General features: G+C 33.7%; 1 protein-coding gene across 1 annotated transcript in view; it reads right to left on the bottom strand.

Annotated features, from left to right (window-relative positions):
* The window catches only part of LOC129226410 (neprilysin-2-like), a 90,475-nt gene that overhangs the window by 3,122 nt on the left and 71,811 nt on the right, over nucleotides 1-15,542 (bottom strand). The window contains exons 11-18 of the mRNA XM_054861009.1: nucleotides 14,046-14,144; nucleotides 10,867-10,944; nucleotides 10,683-10,786; nucleotides 8,131-8,195; nucleotides 7,936-7,987; nucleotides 7,794-7,861; nucleotides 6,045-6,172; nucleotides 4,769-4,834 (exon numbers count right to left, since the gene is read on the bottom strand). Of these exons, the coding sequence (XP_054716984.1) occupies nucleotides 4,769-4,834; nucleotides 6,045-6,172; nucleotides 7,794-7,861; nucleotides 7,936-7,987; nucleotides 8,131-8,195; nucleotides 10,683-10,786; nucleotides 10,867-10,944; nucleotides 14,046-14,144 (660 nt within the window). The remainder of the gene's footprint in view (nucleotides 1-4,768; nucleotides 4,835-6,044; nucleotides 6,173-7,793; nucleotides 7,862-7,935; nucleotides 7,988-8,130; nucleotides 8,196-10,682; nucleotides 10,787-10,866; nucleotides 10,945-14,045; nucleotides 14,145-15,542) is intronic.

The following is a 15,542-nucleotide window of genomic DNA, read 5'->3' as shown; positions in this document are numbered from 1 at the left end:
AAACACAGGTCACCAGTTTCTTCCAAATTATTGTGCCTACATGTTTTTTAGTGTTTTGAATTTGATAAGTGTCCTTAGCTAATGAATTTGGTTTGAGCCCATCACGTCAAGGTTTTTCACAAAATTGAAAAAAACCTTATAAGAAATTTTGTACTAAAGCAAAAAAGGTACCTTATTGATATTTCCTAAATTGCATTGAAATTAAATTTTTTTTAATGTCCTACTATCAAGAAAAACCAAATGTCGGCCACCAACAAAATCAAATATCCACCGCCAAGAAAGAAGAAAGAAAATAAACACCCGACTAAGGACAGTTTACATGACAGAACGAGTTGGTTTTTTCACCCCTCTGTATCTCAATCTCATGCAGACCTCCGGAATTGAATTTTGGTACACTCAATCTCTAGTAACCCCTGATGAAGCCTTGACACATCGATTAAAACTGTTTTAGTATATTGTTATGTTTATTTCATTTTCGCATCTGTCAAAGTCAATTCGACGGCATCAGCAGTTTATGAAATAGTGAGAATCAGTTGTTTGTAGCATCAAGTTGTGTTTGGTTTTCTAAATGTTTAGTGCCTCATAATGTTATAATGAAAGTAAAAACAGTCCTCATACATTTTGAAACGTATGTGGTGATTTAACAATAACAAAGCATCAACGAAAAAACAGTATTTATCAAGAAAGCTTATCACGCTTACTTCGGTGTAAAACTTGGTGATCAGGACAAACGTTGGGCCCCACACGAAGTGTGCTTAGCTACTGAGAAAATGGACAAAAGGTACATGTAACTCTTAACTCTTTGGCATTTCTATGGTATATAGGGAACAAAAAAAACCATGGAGACGGCTGTTACTTTTGCTCCTTACTTAGGGTTTCAATTTGAAAAAAAAAAAAACATTTCAGTGTCCTGATTTACCTTCCGCTACATGACCTGTACCTCATAAACCAGGAATTCCCATTCCAAAGCCTTTTCCAGCCATCCAACAGCAATCATCAGATAAAAGTTCAAACAACAAAACCAATGAAAGAAAGCGAAAAAAAAAAACAGATTTTGTTCAAAAAAAAAAGGAGGATTGTCTAACGTAGATAGAACTGCATTTTTTTTAAATGAACAACTCAATTTGTAGGAAGTTTCTATTAAATATAGTTTCAATAAATATTCTCTCGGTACTTTTGACAGTTTCTATGAAAAACTTCAAACACACTTTTCTTGAAAACCTGACGTGCAGGAGAAAAAAAGCTAAGCTCAAATTCATGATCAGCACAGCCCATTTCCTATAGAGTACCTATTAAACTTGAAACACTTTTTCATGAATAAATAGATGTAGGCCTGTGTTATCTTTTATTTTTCAGCAGAAAAAGGTGTTTATTTCTCAAACCATAGGATTCTTGGCAATCCTGTAATGCTAATGCACTGTCGAAATACCCATATCTGAACAGATGAAGTGGAGCTTGATAAGTTTTAAGAGGGACCTTTCCATCTTAGCGCATTCCGGTTATTTGCGGGGTATATGTGGAATTTTTCTCCTCCTGCTTGCTTCTGGAGCGAAAGCGGAGTTTCATGAACTTGCTGGGTGTAACCGCAAAGGAAAACCGCTTTCTCTGGTATAATGGGAAACCTCTTTTTACATGGAAACGGGAAAATTTTCAATCGGATTTTTGCGGAGCCGGGGCAGGGATTTACGGGGTCGAAAAGTGTGTTGTGAACGCAGCTAATAAGACACTAGTATGAGGTAGGGCTAATAACAGAAGTCATTAGGTTTTTCTGTGGAAGTACCGATTTTTAAAAATTGCTCTTGTGAACATGCCGATTTTTAAGATTATTTCTGTGAAGGTGTCGTTTTACTACATTGCCTTTGATTAGCTGCCAATTTTACTAATAATTATCGGTAGAAAAATCGCAAATCACATGGGCGTAACCTCTGCACCATCAAAAAAGGAAAATGTTCAGAAACGCTGCGATTGAAAACGATTAATTCAACCAGATATGTCAGGGTTTCAAATATCCATTTAAGAAGGATATTAAATGGAAAGAATAGAAAGAACTTTACCATATATATTGATACGCGTATGAGTCGATTTCTCTGCTTTTAGAAAAAACTAGAACGAAATCGGAAACTCGATGCCCGCGTTCAAATTGATCCCCGATTTTCAGAGACAAATCAAAATCGTTTTCCGATTTTTTTTTTTTTTTTTAATAAACTTCACACCTCAATACAATGCAAAAGACACGTTAACGGTAAAAAATGGCAATGTTCATTATAATATGTGTATATGAAAAAGTTTCATTATCGCGATCACTATTGTTGTGAAGGGTTTGTTTTCGGAAACTATATTTTTGTAAACGGTTGCTTTTATTCTGAACTAACATGCAATAAAACAGATTTTTCATCTTTTACTTCCTTATAATTTTTTTCTTGAAAATGAGCTCTAGCAGTTTACTTGCTATGAACTTATACGGGAAATTCGCGAGTAGGAATTTGTGCGTTTCTGGCGTTTTTCGTATTTTAATGCAATTAAGGTATTTCATTAACTGATATGTTTTATGTAATTATATTAGAATATACGGTATCTATTTCTTTATTGTTTAGTTAAAAGAGATGGGCTAAAAACGAGGCAATATTTTGAAAAATGTCGATCGTAAGCACGCCATTGGCACAAAAAGCCGAACTTCCGAAAATATAACTTCTAAACAAGTAAACGCCGTCTACGTCTTTTCCTCCGAAAATTATTGTAAGAATTGCGATTTTTGTGAAGGTATCGAAAAAACAAACTGTTTGACCCTGGGAATGGACGGTGCCCGCCAAATCTTCATGTATAGTTGATGGTTTCCGGAATATTCAATGATTTCTTCCAAAAAAAAAAAAAACGAGTATTTTTTACTTCCAACAGATTTTTTGAAGAGTAAAACTCGAATTGGCTGCTTGAAATTGTTGAACACTGCCCAAGTTTCAGTGACCAATCTCTGTAAAACTGTCTTTCCTGTCTTCCTTCGCGGTATTGAAAAAGCGCACTACATTTTGCATTATATTTATTAAAACTAGAGGACCCGACAGACGTTGTTCTGTTCAACTTTGTAAATTGAAAAGTTAAAAAATTTCAATAAACTATCAAGTGTTTGAACCGTTTTTTTGAAAATAATAAGTAAAAAGAAAATGTTTTAAGCTGCTTAGTGTCAGAATGCGCACATTTATTACAACTCGATTTATCTAATGCCCACTGAGCTGTTGTTTTATTAACTATTTCTTCTCCCGTACTTGATGGTTTGTTCCTTCAGTCATACTGAAAGGATAAAAAGCGTCCTTAGATATATAGTGTAAAAAACTAACTACCCATCTAGAACAAACGGGAAATCCCACTGCAACATCCCCAATATGAAAAAGAATAAAACAATCGAAAGGATATCGTTTAAAAAAAATTATATAGGTAAAAACATTTATCTGAATAAGCGAAAATCACTCATCCCTACCCCCCCCCCCCCCGCCCTCCCGATGTAAAATAAACACATTCTTCAACTAAAATGACTAAAACATATTTAAAAACGAAAAGCAAATCTTAGCAATTTGAAATATTTTGCCAAATAAACAAAAAATACAATGAATTACATAAACAGTAGCTTTAAAATGTAAACAAATGATAATGCAACTCTATTGTTTATAGCCAAATTCGCCAAGCCACCACGTTACTGTAATCCAACCGATCAGTGAGCGAAGCCAACTCCGACCGATTAGCGGTCCGATCTTTTGAACGAAAACTTTTTAAACTTTATATATTGCCTAATTTGTTCTTTCCATCAAAAGAAAAATCTTCCACTGCACTGATCCTTTTTGTGTACAGAACTACCCTGTTGTAATTTATCTGGACGAAAATAAAATTTGTTTCGTCTTTAAATTCCATCATTTTTTCCTTTAATAATGTACTGATTAGTTTGACAATCCTTAAAGTATTCTATACATTGGTGCCAAAACTCAAGATGGATTTGAGCCGATAAACAAATGTTGCTAGGTACGGTACTTTCTGATCATTTGGTTAGGAAATCCTAAAGCACCGATCCGGTCACATGGTTCGACTACGACGATAGAGCACACGTTTTGCGTGAACCTTCCAGTACTTTACTTTAAAATGTATCTCGGACCTAAAATCGTTGCTTTCAAGAGAGAAATGGAGGCTTCACTCTCTCTCTCTCTACGTTTTATCTATTCACAATTGACATATATCACAGTAGGAAATTTCATTACAAAAAGCAGAGCTGGTTTTCTTATTGAACTTTGGCAACGGGTTAAATATTTATTTCAGTTCTCGCTCAACAATAAGTTAAAATAATTATTAATCATTTGGGAGACAGAACCATCCAATGTTTAAATTAATTAACAAAAACGTTTCCGATTCGATCCATCGCTCTTTGAAACCATGCTTGCCACAACTTAATTACACACAAAAAATTTGATCAAAATCGATCCAGCCGTTTAAAAGCCTTATGGTGACAAACGTACGCACAGAAGATTTTTATATATTAAGATATTAAGAAGACAAATCTTATTCCTATTTTAATAACTAAATGCTTGATTAGAAAATGGTTACATTAAACTTGTAATTCATGCTAGTTTTGTACGTACTTTTACGTTCTGATTAGATAAATCATTGTTTTGAGAAATATAAAAGCGATAGAGTATAGAAATACTACGAAAACATTAACATTCTCTAAAAAAAACTTGTATATTGATGAAATAGTCACGTTTACGCGAGACAAATGAAACATATTTACCAGATATGCTTCTTTTAAACCACCATTATCAGCAATATTTTCTCCTTGGGTATTAATGCCGTTAACCTGTAAGGAAAAAATTAAAAATGCATACATTACAATTGGGTGTACTTTTATCCATTCTAATTTCTACGTTACTGATTTACAAAGTTATTTTTCCACCATTCAGAAAATCATAAAGTTTCGGACTTAGTGGTTATTAAAAACCATAAAATTTAGACAAACTGTGTTAAACTCAGCATCATGGAAGCAGTACTTCATGATTTCTACTGTTACTGAAAATTTATCCCAAAAATCTGTTTGAAATCCTATATTTTCTTTCCTCATACTCGTATGCTATTTAGCAGAAGTTTTCGGGTGTGTAGTAATGGTACAACATCGATGTCGATGCTTTCGGAGCATCGTTATTTTTGTTAACATTGTTTTGTTTGTTAAAACACCGATTTTTTGTGATCGGTGTTTTTTCGATATCACCCTTTAAAATGTAAAATATGTTTGCAGATGCAGTTATAATGAAAGCTTCATTATTATTTCGTTAATTATGACACCGATCACAATGGAAAGAAATCTGTATGGACATAGTTGTTGCTAAAACTAGGTTTATACTGTTAACCGACAAGAATATTAGTAAGTATATTAGAAAAGTTAACAATCCTTTTTGCGAGCCCACTTTTTTCTGGGATATTGAGAGGTGCAACATCGATGGATATACAGACGATAAACATCGGTATTCTGAAACATCTAGTTCATTATTATCAGTTTTTATGACATTTTTTTATTTCAAATATACTAGAACATCGACTTCGAAAAAATATCGAACGCAAAACAAATGGTGCGGTTCGACTCGTGAGTTGAAGGCAAAGCTGAGGTATTTAGCAGTAAGTTACCGCCCCTAAGGCAGAACTACATGCAAAAAACAGGCAACCCGGTTATCTCATCCAGAGACTGCAGTTTCCTTCTCATTAGAACTCATTAGTCTGGATTAGTGAATAACAAAGCTGGGAGGCAGATGTCATCTCATTGAAGCTGAGAGTGCCAACAAACTGGTAGATAAAGTAAATTTATCTCACCAGCGAGTGCCCGCAGCATGGTGAGCAGCTATAAGATGACATCTGCCTCCAGCTCGGTTCTTCACTAATCCGCACTGGTGAGTTCTAATAAGAACGAAACTGCAGTCTCTGGATGTGATAACTGGGCTGTATTGGAAGCATAACGTATTTGGATAATTACTGTTACTAGCATATTTAATTTTCTCAAGCGTGCTACAGTTACATACCTGTAATCCGGTTTCCGTAGTGTAGTTACTGTATTGGTCGATGATGCATTGAGCTTTCTTCTTGAAAAGCTCGTCGGTCGTCTTGTCCCACCAGTTTTTATTGTTACCATCTTTATCGAATTGGCGCCCTGAAAGAGATTAAGATGGAACTGTTTAAAAAAAATGTTTCGAACATTAACCCTTCGGATAGATTATTATTATCATTGTTATTATTATTTATTTATTTATTTTATTAAACACTAAATATTTGGCTCGAATATTTCACAGATTCAAGTTTGTTATTTGAGTAACCATGTTTCAAGAAAAAACTAAACCACTAGCAAGTATTATAATGTCTACTTTCAAATAGCCGAAAGTTGAACGATTTAAATTCTAAAACTTGATTCGGTGAATTAAGATTAAAAATGCATTTCACTATTTAGAGATAACAAACTTGAAGAAGCTTTAAATGAAGTTTTTCCTATTTACGTTGACTCGTTAATTCAAAATCTTGACTAATAATAAAGCTGAAAGTCTCTCTGTCTGGATCTCTCTCTCTGTGTCCGGATCTCTGTCTGTCTGTCAGGATCTCTGTGACGCGCATATCGCCTAGACCGTTCGGCCGATTTTCATGAAATTTGGCATAGAATTTGTTTGTAGCATTTGGGTGTGCACATCGAAGCGATTTTTCGAAAATTCGATGTTGTTCTTTTTCTATTCCAATTTTAAGAACATTTTCCCGAGCAAAATTATCATAAGATGGACAAGTAAATTACTAAGTTACTATAACGTGGAACCGTAACATGGGCAAGCCAATTGGCGAGAAATTCATCATACATTATTTGTAAATATACACATACAGGCGAACCAAAAGACCTTTTAATTTTCTTCTACGGGCAAAGCCGTGCAGGTGCCACTAGTGTAAAATAATCCCCAACTAAATTGAACCAAATTAAAAGCTTCATAATTACCTCGTCAAGCGACAATGTTGCAACGATCCAACCCTTATAAAATTTCTTATTTTAAGCACATACGATGTAAATTATTTCATTTTTATGGTTTTTTATTGTTTATAAAGATTTGATTAAAGCGTTTTAAGGGCTTTATCTCGCTTTTCTTTTTATGTTTTTAGAATCTTTTCAGTGCAATTTAATCTTTAAGTTTCTTATGCCAATATTTTTTTTAACCTTCATAAGTGTGTATGTTTGACTTTTATCATCATTTCTATTAATAATTTTTAAAAACAATTCTGTATCATATGACTGAAAAGTGTTTTTGAAAGTGTAAATAGTCAAATGATAGTTTTATTGTAAATATACAGGCGAACCACAAGACTTTTTAATTTTCTACTACGGTCAAAGCCGTGCGGATGCCACTAGTAATAATAATAAAACAGATAAATAAATGGAAAAAAATCGAGAGTGAAAGATGACTTTTTTCTTTTTTTTAATGTTAAAAAATGGCGAAATTTTACTGACCAAAAGCATTTTTGCAGTCCCAAAAAAAAATCAATTAAATAAAAAACGACAAGTAGAGCTTTTTCTGAATGTCATGTTTTTTAGCTATTTGCTGCTAATAATTTAGCAAAAAACTTCAATTGAGGCATTGTGTAAAAAGCAGCATAAGAATTCATCGCGATATTTTTCACTTAACTAAAATCCTCAATTTTTTTAAACATTTAATTAATTTTTGGAACTGTTTTAAAACAGAATTCATTAACAAATATTAATTGAGAATTTCTTATACAAAAGATAAAATCTAAAACCTTACCTCTATCATCAAATCCGTGAGTAATTTCGTGTCCAATAACGTAACCAATGGCTCCAAAATTCAGATAACTGGGAGGAAAACACAATTTATAGTTTTTGGATTTAATCTGGAAAAGTATAATGTTTTGTTTGAAAATACTTACTGCGGTCTATCTTTGTTGAAAAATGCGTTTTGTAAAATTCCAGCCGGAAATTCTAGGGGAAAAAATAACAATGAATGGGTTGATTGCAATGTGAAATTTAAGAAGGAGATTTACATTCTTTGTTTTGAAGCAAACGTAAATATGTTGATTCACAAACGACATTTACATACGTTGACAAATGAATGTAATATTTACCTATGCTATTTTCCAATGAATTATAAAACGCATTGACCACTGCTGCTCTTGCATGTTTCTTCCACCTAGTAAGTGAATAAAATTTTAAAATTAGAACTTGAGTTAAGCCAAAAGGATCGAAACAAAATGAAATAACATTGTAAATTAACACAATAAAAAACAATATCAAAGACATGTCCTTTTGCGGTCCGTATTTTTTATGAAATATTTGAAGGTGCTCTTAAATGCATGATGCATTTTAAGTTGTCAGGATTTTCATAGCATTTTTAAAATGTTCTTTCCTAAGCCATTTTCTATTCGCAACTCCAACAAACTATAGGGGGCGCTGCAGCCACTGTCTAATGGCTGATGAAAAAACTAAAACAAACGCACGCTGTAACATATAAATTGCTTCTAAACTTAAGAAATGATAGATATTTTTGTTCACATGTATGATTTTTTGTTTTTTATTCATTTGAAAAGATTTTTCAAAGTCTTTTGGTTATTCTAACCCATGTAGAAAGAGATTAGAAATCAAAAAGTATTACGAAAGTAAAAAATTATGCAGAACACACAGTAAGTTGTTCTGAAGCAGCCATTTTCACGATGTTGAATTCGGAATCCATAAATTTTTGGTTCGCTTCGAACGGCATTTTCATTTTGTACCGTTTTTTCTATACATTAGTACATATTAAGTTCAGTTTCGTGACATTTCCGGCATTTGTTGACATTTTTGTCACATAGTGTACATACGTGGCAGATGTCAAGAGTAACGTTTAACACTAGATAATTTATTTCTATGACTATATGATTGGATATCAAAAGAAATCATGCATTTAATTCATTCGTCATGGAAATGATTTACCTGATATGCGAAATCTTGTCAAGATATATTATTCTTTCACACAATTTTAAAACCATAACCCTATAAACAGATTTTTGGCGAACTTTTATTTTTTATTGTTCAAATTCTTAACGTTCTTTCTGGATTTTTCAATCTGTTCTGCGATAAATATTTTCAAGAAAATTTATTTGCATACTGTCTATTTCAGTAGGATACTGTAATAACAAAGGTTATTTAAATCATTTATGTGGAATTAGGTAAAGGAAAAGTGTCCAGTCAATGTTGTTAAGTTCGTTTTTTTTTCATCGAATTGAAAAACTGATATTTATTCAAATTCACTCAGAACAAGATAAATAAAATGTATACTCACAGTTTATATCAGATATTTTTGATGTTACGCTGTTGCGAATGACGATTCCAAATGATGAATTACGCAAATAAAAAAAATACACATAACAAACTATTTGTTTCGCCCAAAATGAACACATGGAAGGCAATGTTTTAGTTTTGTCGGCAGTTTTGTAAATCTCCGCAAGGTAGCGTATTCGAGCGCTGGAGTTGCGAATATCAACGATTGAAGTAAATTTTGAAAGCTTTGAGAGTAGTTACTTTTTTACTCCATTAAGTTTCCTGGTGTCCTGTATTCCTCATTTGATCATGTTTTTCTTATTTGATGATGGTCGGCATAATTTTTTATTCTATTTTTTCCACAATATTGCATTATTCGAGCACAATTCTCTGAGCTCCAACAAAAAACTTAAGGGACTGTTTTGCGGAACAAGATTTCTTTACTGTAGTACATCTTTTTCTATAAAATAAGTGCGAAACACGTTGAAGAACGTCTTTCCTTTTCTTAAAGCTTGCTTTATCGCTGTTCTTTTGGTCGAATGGGGTGATTTGAATGTATTCCTTCATGGGAGTACACTCATCTCATTTGTGAGTTAGTATAAGCAATAAGCTCTAGTCATAGGACGTCGCTGCGGGTATAAGACGTCATTATACCCGCTCCCTTATATAAAGGTTACTCTGTCCTGTAGCATACAGAGCTCCGAAAAAAAAACCATTCATTTGGTTCGAGATTTTTCCTTTTTAATCTTATTCTTTATATTTTAAGCCTCTAGCTTCTTAATAAAAAATTCGGTGAAAATTCCTATTTTTCTTTTCATTCATCACATTTCTTACTCAATTTTCACAATTCTTACTACGCGTTCTTAATATTAAGTCTACATAAAACCTACCCATGTTCTAAACGTTTTACAAACACCAGTGCTTGTCAAAAAAGATGAACTTTTTTCGCTTCAACCCAATCATTAGCACTGAATATGGGTCAAAATACCTTCAGACAAAATATTAAATCAATCGTTGTTACATTGTGGGTTAAGGTCCATTTAGAAAACTGAGCAACTGTTCTCCTCGAAGGAATTCCGCGTTGAATCGCATTGTTCTCGTGATATTATTGAGTGGTATTCTGCAACTCTCACCAGTGTTTCGAAGATGAATTTCAGCTGCAGAATTACACTTTTGTTCCCCAGATCCGAAAATGACCCGTTATTCTCTCCCAGCTGACGCCTGCTGGAAACTCACAAGACTTTTTATTCCATCCCAAGAAGCCACGACGTTAAACAAAGACGCCAAACATTATGTTCATCGGCACAATCAAAACAACTGGTAAAAATGAAAAAGCGTGACGCAAAAGGTTTGTAATGCAAAACAAAGTTTAATTACATACTCTCCTTTGATGTTTGGTTTCCTCAGCTGCGAGAAGGCATAATCTGTCGACCATTTGCGCAGACTCATGATGTTGCCGAAGTAGCTTTCATTAGTGATTGTCAACTGCGGGGAAACAATTGGTGCTCATAAATCACACGGAAACATCACAGTCGAGGAGGACAAGAAAATGACTTCATACTTACATTTAAGTAGAGATCAGAAACGTAGGAATCATTGAGCAACTCTTGAGGATAACCTATGAATGGTTTTATTGCATGTGCCTGTAACGAATGAAAATCAGCGAAATTAGGATAACTCAAATGAAATAAATGTGGCTAAATGGAAAAGATGGGCATAAATAGTATATTTGTTTCGAAGAGCAATATAGGTCAAAAATGCATTATTTGCAGAAAATCCATTCAAATTAGCATTATTAACATGTTCAGAATACATGAACCTGGAAAATCAATAGCGACTTGCAGCATGGTTGGTAATTACAGAGCATGACATTGACATGCGCATGACTAATATCTTTTCAAAAGGGATATGTATCGCACAGAGATTTTTTTTTTTTTTTTTTTTTTTTTTTTTGTCACTGAGTAGGGTAACGGCACCAGTAACAGAAAGAGTCCAGTAACAAACAGTTATAAGTTTGGATTTAAATAATAAGAATTTTAGGCTGGTAAAACTGATGCTGGTGTGGTCCGTGAATACGGTGCAACCATCTAGTGTTATCAGAGTGAATTTCATGAGCCAGCTGGTATTCACAAGCCAGTGGTGGAAGGTTATGAACGGCTATCACGATGCACATTTTGAAGAGAAAGAGGGAATTTTGTTTATTGCTCATACATCCTATCTGTTGCTGGGTATCATTAGATTTTTCAGTGTCGGTTACTGGGGCTCGAACCTTTTTTTCAAAATTGAGCAAATAAAAGTAAAGCAAATAGAATCAACTAATTCAGAGGATCCAGAAGCAGTCAAACGTTGGATGAGATGTAGTTGTAGGAGAGAAAATAGTTTAAAAAGTCTAAATAAATTCAAGGCACAGAAAATTGAGTTAACCTGAGAGCGATGTCTCAAGCATATCTGTTAATGGTACCGTTACCCTATATCCGAAATAAAGTTGGCAACATAGGTCTGGTAAAATTGAGGAAAATTTCCTAGACTTATGACAATAGTCATTTGTTATTCCACCTAAACATTCTGAGAAATTCGAAATTCTAACAGTTAGTGTTTGTGCGTAAAACTTTTTTTTTTCGTTTTGCCAAAAAATATATATAACTGAACATTATCAGTTTTGAAAGTAAACTCCTCAAACGATGCACATTTTTTTACAGATGTGTGCCCCATTTTTAAGGTGATTTTTAATGCAAAAAAGTTGGTACCGTAAGGGTCCACTAAGTACAGTAGACTTAGGCAGTGATCTTCGATGTCAAGTAGTACGATTATCAATATGTACTATGGGTATTCGTACTATTTTAAATTATTTTCTATGCCTCAAAAACTTTTAAATTTTTTAAAGTAACTTTGAAGTTACTTAAAAAATTTAAAAGTTACTTGAAAAAATTTAAGTAACTTTGAAGTTTTCCGTGAAGATATTAAATTTTTCCTACATATTTTAGTTCATAGAACAAAATTTTAAAACTAATGTTTTTAATTTGTGAATTTTGCTGCGGATATACAAACTTATGAGATTTGTTATTTATATTTTTGATTTCGTAATAACAGACTTTTCTTTTGTTTTTGTAAATTTATAATAGACTCCATTGCTCACTTTCAACGGAGTCAGAAAAAAAGGATGCATATTTTTGATCCTTTCAAATAAATAAGTAAACAAAAAAATAATACCGTGCCTGCGTTTCAGTAAATTTTAATTCGTGTGGAAAGAAAAGGTTATTATCTGAACAGTGAAATTTAGCTTTTGGATAAAGACTGTCACTAAATGATGTCACATTTTTTTCAGTAAATTTAGCCTCCTCCAACATGTGTCATAAAGTGTCACATTTCGCCTTACCTCCTCTTCTCTTTGTCACATGTCGTGCTGTTTTTCATAAGCATATTGAATTTAAAAAAAAAATCGTTACATGATACTTTTCGTTACCTCCGTCCCCCTCAAGTGTGCCCATATGGGGGAAAGGGGGCTCAAGCCCCCCCCCTACAAATTTGAACTTCCTTGCTTCTAGTACTTTTTTCTTTCCAAAAATATAAAAACATTTCTTCTGCTGCCGTTAATGAATAAGTTATTAAAAATGTCATATTTTAATAACTCTAATCTGCACTGAAATCAGTTTCCAAGGGGAAAATATCTAAGCCCTCCCTTACAATTTTGCATATGGGCGCCCTCGGTCCCCCTTGTCACAAACTGACACAACTTCATGAACCGCCCTCCTCCCCCAAAGCAGGAGATAACTAATGGACGGCCCCTGATTCAGTTGCTGGCATAGAAGAATAAGTTAGTTCAAAAAACGATAATATATGTCCTCTAAATGGAAGGTGCATCGCAGTTTTCTGACAAAAACCGTGTGCTGCCTGAATCCTGACAAACATTTTATAGCAAGTAAGCGTCGAATAAATTTTGTTTGCCTTAAAAATCCTCATATAAATAATAGCCGATAATCGAGTAACCCGCGTGCTTCAACAACGAAACTCGCGCCACGACATGATAATTTGTTGATATGTTTCGGTAATGTTTAACATGCAGGAAAAGGCTTTATTGTGACAAGGCTGAACTCGATCCGGTAACTTAACTGTTTTACTGGTAAGACTGTGTCATTTCAGGGGAATGAAGAAACGAAAAAATGGTCAACTATGAACGCTACCTACTGGAGTTTAGGTTTAATCCACTGGAGTAAAGTTTACAATTTAAACTATCAAATTTATCACCAAACAGGCAAAGGCTTCGTTCAAATGTAGAAGCAATTTTTACCCGTCATACCTTGACGGGCGACTTTCTAGCAAAAAATTAAAATCCCACAGTTTTAACTTATTCCTTTTCCTAATTTCCCTTTTCCTTCTGCTATATGCGCAAATATTTTTCAGTTTCGGAAACAGTTTGATGAACACGTTTTACACTCACTCGCTCACTCGTAGATGAAAACGCAAACGTGTTCGTTTTTGTTGGAACCTATTACATTGGAAGTCGTTTAATTGAATCAGTGATTAATTTAATCAACTGCTTTAATGAATCAAATTGTCAAAAACAGAACAAAACCAGCTTTAGTGCATTGGCCGCTTTACCGAAACAGCCGCTTTATGGAATCAAAACTGTTTAGAACAAACGTGATTCAAATAAGCGCCGACCACTGGACAAGATAACAATTTAATTTTTATTATTTTTTTTTTTTATATAAAATTCGTCATTGAAAAACTCTAATGTACATACCTTTTCTTTAGCCTGTACTTTTGTTTTTTCATCCATCCAGTCGATTTTATCCAAGATATCCAAAAACTCTGCGTGAATATACTTGACTAGTTCTAGTGCCTATAAGCAGAAGATGGGAAAAAGTGAAACTAACTGGCAATTGTGCAGTGCCGGAAGACATTGAACAAGCACACACACACACACACACACACACACAAAGAAAGAAAGAAAAAAAAATCCTTTTATTTTTTTTACTTCAATTTGAAGTGCTAACTTTGTGTTTTATCTGCTCAAAGTGAATTTTTCAGAAATCAGTTAAACTTCCTACCTAACTACTAACAGATTTTTTTTGTCAAACGTAATTAAAATTACTTAGAATTTTTTTTTTCTCTAATCGATCCTTATCATGAAGCGTTGGTTCAAAACCGATAACCTAGTATCAAAATTATTTTCTGTAAGAATTCTTATTCAATAAAGGGTGGAATAATATATTTAAATTCAACTTGTTAAGGGGCAATTCATTAATTGCGTGAGGGTCCCGAGGGGGTGGGGGTTTGAAAAACCTCTACATACCCTTACTCGGAAGGGGGGGGGGGGGTCAGACCCATTCTTACGCAATATTTTCCAAGTCGGTATTTTATATTAAAAATCACGCGTTCAAGTGGTTCGGCAGGGATTATATTTCATTTGCTCCTCGAAGGCAAAAAATGTATTAGAATGAGCTGTTTTTTACTTGTTTTTCAAAGAATGAATAGCTAAAATATAATTAAAGAATCGCAATGTGTATCGCATGTTTTATTTTTAATTAGTATCGCATCAAAAACTAAAATTATTTTTCGAAAAAACATTTAGTCTAGATTCCTTTTAATAAATATTTTTTTTACACAAAAAGGATTTTAAATTTTTTTTAATAATAGTGAATGTAATAACGGTTTCAGTGATGTAAGATTCGGTTTTTTATTATTTTGAAAAATGAAATGGAATCTTATGTACGTGGGGGGGGGGAGGAAATTCTTACATTCCTTTACATGGGGGGAGGGAGGTCAAAAACTGCCAAAAACAACCTGACGTAATTAATGAATAGTACCTGATATATTTCTTATTTTTAAAAAAAGGAGGGGGGGGGGCACCTTTGAAGGTATATACTACGGAGTACCTAAAGGTGTTCGCTATGCATTGAATTAAAGCAGCGATTCCCAAACTGTGTTCCGCGAAACCCTTTGGTTCCGCCAAAGGATGAGAAGGGTTCCACCACAGTTGTTGCAATAAATAAAAAAAAAATATCCACACTAATTTTAAAAAAAGGAAAAGAAAAGAAAAAAACATTGTGACTATTAGTCGTCATTAGCAGTGGCGTAATGGGCCGCCAAGGTACTGGAAAATTCCCGGTACGCCGACGCCTTAAGCAGCCATTATTTTCAAATAGCATATATATTTTATTACTTCATGAAAATTATTTTCTTTTTAATCAATGTTTAAGCATTACGCCTGCTTACAGACTTGTATAATACTTTTCAT

This window comes from Uloborus diversus, chromosome 7 (genome assembly GCF_026930045.1).
Source record: "Uloborus diversus isolate 005 chromosome 7, Udiv.v.3.1, whole genome shotgun sequence".
NCBI lineage: Eukaryota > Metazoa > Arthropoda > Arachnida > Araneae > Uloboridae > Uloborus > Uloborus diversus.
The sequence above is the reverse complement of the archived record's forward strand: the minus strand, read 5'-3'. Positions and strand labels throughout refer to the sequence as shown.